This window comes from Eleutherodactylus coqui, chromosome 8, assembly GCF_035609145.1.
Source record: "Eleutherodactylus coqui strain aEleCoq1 chromosome 8, aEleCoq1.hap1, whole genome shotgun sequence".
Lineage (NCBI taxonomy): Eukaryota > Metazoa > Chordata > Amphibia > Anura > Eleutherodactylidae > Eleutherodactylus > Eleutherodactylus coqui.
This window is the reverse complement of record NC_089844.1, coordinates 152,034,209-152,038,460: the sequence shown is the minus strand read 5'-3', so window position 1 is coordinate 152,038,460 and position 4,252 is coordinate 152,034,209. Positions and strand designations below refer to the sequence as shown.

General features: G+C 46.7%; 1 protein-coding gene across 1 annotated transcript; it reads right to left on the bottom strand.

Moving 5' to 3' along the window:
- Positions 1-2,813: 2,813 nt before the first annotated feature.
- Positions 2,814-3,623, bottom strand: PERCC1 (proline and glutamate rich with coiled coil 1). The gene has a single exon (XM_066577544.1). The coding sequence runs from the start codon at positions 3,621-3,623 to the stop codon at positions 2,814-2,816; it is 810 nt and encodes a 269-aa protein (XP_066433641.1).
- Between the last annotated feature and the right edge of the window lie 629 nt (positions 3,624-4,252).

Genomic DNA, 4,252 nt, shown 5'->3' with positions numbered 1-4,252 from the left:
GACGTCTTCATCTCTAAGCTGGAAATGCTGTGCACTCCACCCATTCTGGACTGGGCACATGTGTCCGATATCACTAAGGTCGGTGCCCACCGCAGAGCGTGTTCTGTACATGTTGTCCGTGGAGCGCAGTGTCTCCAGCTCAGATCCGGAGCCTTCATGACACAACAAGGAATCTCATCACAAAAAAAAGAAAATGCAATGTCCAAAATAAAAGGAACAGCCTTTATTCAAGAAATACACCTGCCCATTAAAACACTTAAAAGGGCATCAAAGACCGACCACCGGGGCGCTTCCTTTGCCTGTTGTCCCACTGGCCTATTTTCGTAGACATAATTAAAATATTTGACCAAGAGGCGAGCGTCCTCCACACCCCCCGGTGCTTGGGCAGCAGGAACTGCCTGGCATGGACCCTCTTTGCTTGCTAGTGGTCACATTACACTACATTCCCCTATAGCGCTGTGATGTGGGTGCTGACTGCAGCTAGTGTGCACTGGCCCACCTGGGTTGGCAGTGCCCACATCACACTGTACCATCCCTCTACTGCACATCGATGTGGGTGCTGACTGCAGCAGCACCTGCTGGTCACAGAAGCAGGTGAGCACCACCTCTGGCTTGGCACCGCCCACATGACTTTGTATAATCCCTCTACTGTGGATCGACGTGGGCACTGAATGTTGCAGGAATTGCTAGGCAAAATGTGCAGGTTAGTGGAGTGAGTCTGTACGAAACGTCTTTCTCCCCCCTCTCGCCACTTGGTACCACCCACACCACAGCACTTGGATGTGGGTTTAGCAGGAGCCGCTCTCCGGGTACGTGCGCACCACCGTGTCCTCTACAGTCTAAACAATTGAGTGCCAAGTCCCCCTCTGTTTGCCTATATAATATGCCTTCGCGTATAATGCCATCATCCAACCACACGGTGGCAGTATTTTGGTGACAATGGACACGCAAAGGCATATATAACAAATAAAGACAACAGTAATTATGGGCAACTTACAAGGATGAACAAGAGCCGCCTAACGAGCAGCGTAGTAGAACAACCACAGTGCATATGTACCAACAAGGTAGAACAAGATCATATAGACTAAAGTGCAAGTGCATAAACTCAGATCCAATAAGGGAATAGAGAATCTGGTATTAGGAAGTAGCAAACATAGTCCTAAATAGTCAGCATTCTCCATAGGAAATGTAAGAGAGCCAGGCTGAAATAGCCACACATGACAGTATATGGCTGTAGTAACCGCCCGCTGGAGGCGGCAGTCACATCAGGCAAAAGGTCGTGGTGGAGAGGACCCCGGCGGACCCCACGCTGCTCCTCGGAAATTTGCAAAGTGCGTATGCTGCTGAAAAATGGTTATTTCCGTGTCCTGCCGGCTCTGAGAAAAGAGGAATGTTCATGCTTCCATTTACATCTACGGATGGGATCCGTCTACACGACAAAGTGCTGCTGACTGACGTCCTTTAACAAACCAGATTTGAAGCCCGCAGCAGCTGTCGGTCGCACCGCAGCCCTGACCGCAGGGAGATCCTGTGGCAAACCTGCAGTTCTTCATGGACGCACAATAAATGAAACAAGAACGCAGAGATTGCCATTTTAAAAAACTTTATTAACTAAAATATATTCCGTTTCGGGTATATGATGCATGAATAGTAACTGTTGATGTTTTAATGCAGTGTAGTACCACTTATCGCCTGTAGAGGTCAGTCTGTTACAGAGTTAAACCAGAGACTCTTCCCTACTGATGAGGGACTGTGAATCTATGTTATGATGAGTCACCCTTCCTTTTTGGAGGAGTCTTTGACAATCGCTAATTTGCCTACTTTTTTTCCCCATGGAGCATTGCCCAAAAAAATAAGTCTGCCTACATCTCAGGGTCTTCTCAATTAGAAGGTGGAGTGCAAATGAAATACAGTAGGGATGCTAATTCTATAGGGGAAGTAACAGCATTACCTATTGAGATTATTGCCTGAGAGCCCCCTTACACAGGTCAATTACCCAGCATATTTTTTATTTTAACCCCTGAAGGAGCAGACACTTTTAGAGATCTTACCCATGTGGTGGTTTTACTGACTTTTTGGTAGTTGAAAAAAAATAATATTTTTTTTCCTGCGTCTTTTTTTTTTTTTTTGTGTGACATATAGAGCTATTTTTTAAAATCTTTTTTTTATCTTTATCTTTTTTCAGTGAAATTTTTTTCTGTTCTTGCGGACCCTCTAGCTCTGCTCTGGCAGGGGGCACCCGGCAGTCATGTGATCGCCAAGTCGAATAGTGGACGTCACCCTCCCGCTTTCTCTTCACTACGTAGCGCTCATTGAGCACTTTGTAGCCTGCAAGGGCGAAGGCATAAGCAGTTAAAAACTATTTCTGCCTTCTCCTCCAGGTCTTTGGCTATAACTGACAGCTGAGGATACGACCTGCTACATTGCAGAAGCAGGAGTTTTAATCGCACACCACATTTGTACCATTGGCCAGGATTAAAGCCCAGGACCAAGTGCTGTAAATTTATGGTGCTTGGCCCTTAAGGGGTTAATAATAAGAGTGCCGATCATAAATATCGGCAATCGTTTGCTTGGCCTTTCTACAGGCTGATTCTCTCTGTGTGGGAGAAGAATGATCATTCATACAATTGTTTGCACCCCATACAATATTATCACTGTCGGCACATTCCTTTTTCACACGGGCTGATCAGCTGACAAAGACGTTCTTGCATTGGGTGAATGAGCGTAATAATGACTATTTGTGCTCGATTATGTGCTTCTCCTAAAATATTGAACTGCTACATAATATAAGGGACATGGGGAGCATTGTATGGCTATCTACTGAATTCACTCATGAGGTCCCTTCCGGCAGTCTGTAATTCGTGGTGTGCATCCGATGTCCAGTTTTCCAGGAGATCACTGAAGTCGGGGGTGCTCGTGTTGAGGATACAAGATGGGATAGGAGATGGTTCCTTCCAGAATGACAATGGTAAAATCCGCCTGTGCATGGGCACAATATGGGCATATTTGCGGTCTAGTCTCTGTAATCTGGCATCTTTACCCATAGCCATCTTTTTCCTTGTATACTTTCGAAGACCGAAGTCAAAGAGCTCGGTAAGAGGTCCAAGCTTCTTGGGATCTTCCTTGGTGCAGATGGTCTTTAATATCTTATGGTCTATCTCAACAGGGAGACCGAGGGAGTGGAACAAGTCCTCTCTATCATGGTCTTTACTTTGTGCCATCTTTACTAGGTCTTGATAATACAATTCCTGCCCTCCGTACAATCGAGGGGTGAAGTAGTCTTCATAAATATTACAAGAGTCGGGGTCTTCTTCTTTGGTCTTTGGGCCAAAATATCTTTGAATGTCATTGCTGATGAGTTCTGAAAACTTGAGGAGCTGCTCGGTCATCTCTGTGGGTCTTTCTTCTGAGGATGGTTCATGGCTGTTTACACTGCTGATTGACCTGATGTCTTGGTCTACTTCATATGCTAGGTCTTCCATGTCCTCTTCTATCACTTCATCCTCCTCTTCTGAGGAATCTTGGAAGTCCACATCCTGGGTCAGTGCTGGGAATAGGAATGGATGTTGGAAGGGTGGAGGCAACTTAAATTCTGAGAGGTTTCTTATGACACCAGTTGCCATTTTGTGTCAAGAGGTGCTAAAAAAAGAAGAAAAAACTGTTAAGTGCAGTTCCTCACCTTGAAGATGTAATAATGCACTTAGATTTTTTGATTTGGCCCATGGCCTCTGCTCTGTAGAATTATGCAGACAGGAGCAGTAACCCCCATGGTCTGTTCTCTTGGGACACGTCCGTATCGCAGGCCCTGGATCTCTAGTGTTAAGATGTGGACTATGTTCATCCACCCTACTAGGAACATAGCTTAGAGTGCAAAAATAGGGGTCACACCTAAAAAGATACAAATTATCTTCTATCTACCTATATGTTCTACTACAAATAGCACAAGGTAGATGACAGGTTTTGTTGCAGTTTTGGCATTGGGCCCAGGAGCCTCAAGTTACCCCTCTCTACTTTACCTGCAAGTCGGTGACCTTACCATGTCCAATGGTTGTCTTCGCTGAGGGAGGGGGAGAGAGAGGGGGAGAGAGGGAGGGGGAGGGAGAGAGGGAGGGGGAGAGAGAGAGGGGGGGGGAGGGAGAGAGAGAGGGGGGAGAGAGGGAGGGGGAGAGAGAGAGGGGGGAGAGAGAGAGGGGGGGGAGAGGGAGGGGGGAGAGAGGGAGGGGGGAGAGAGGGAGGGGGAGAGAGAGAGGGG

What these genes read in the sequence shown, in the direction of transcription:
- PERCC1 (XM_066577544.1), bottom strand. Translation starts at nt 3,623, where the DNA reads ATGGCAACTGGTGTCATAAGAAACCTCTCAGAATTTAAGTTGCCTCCA.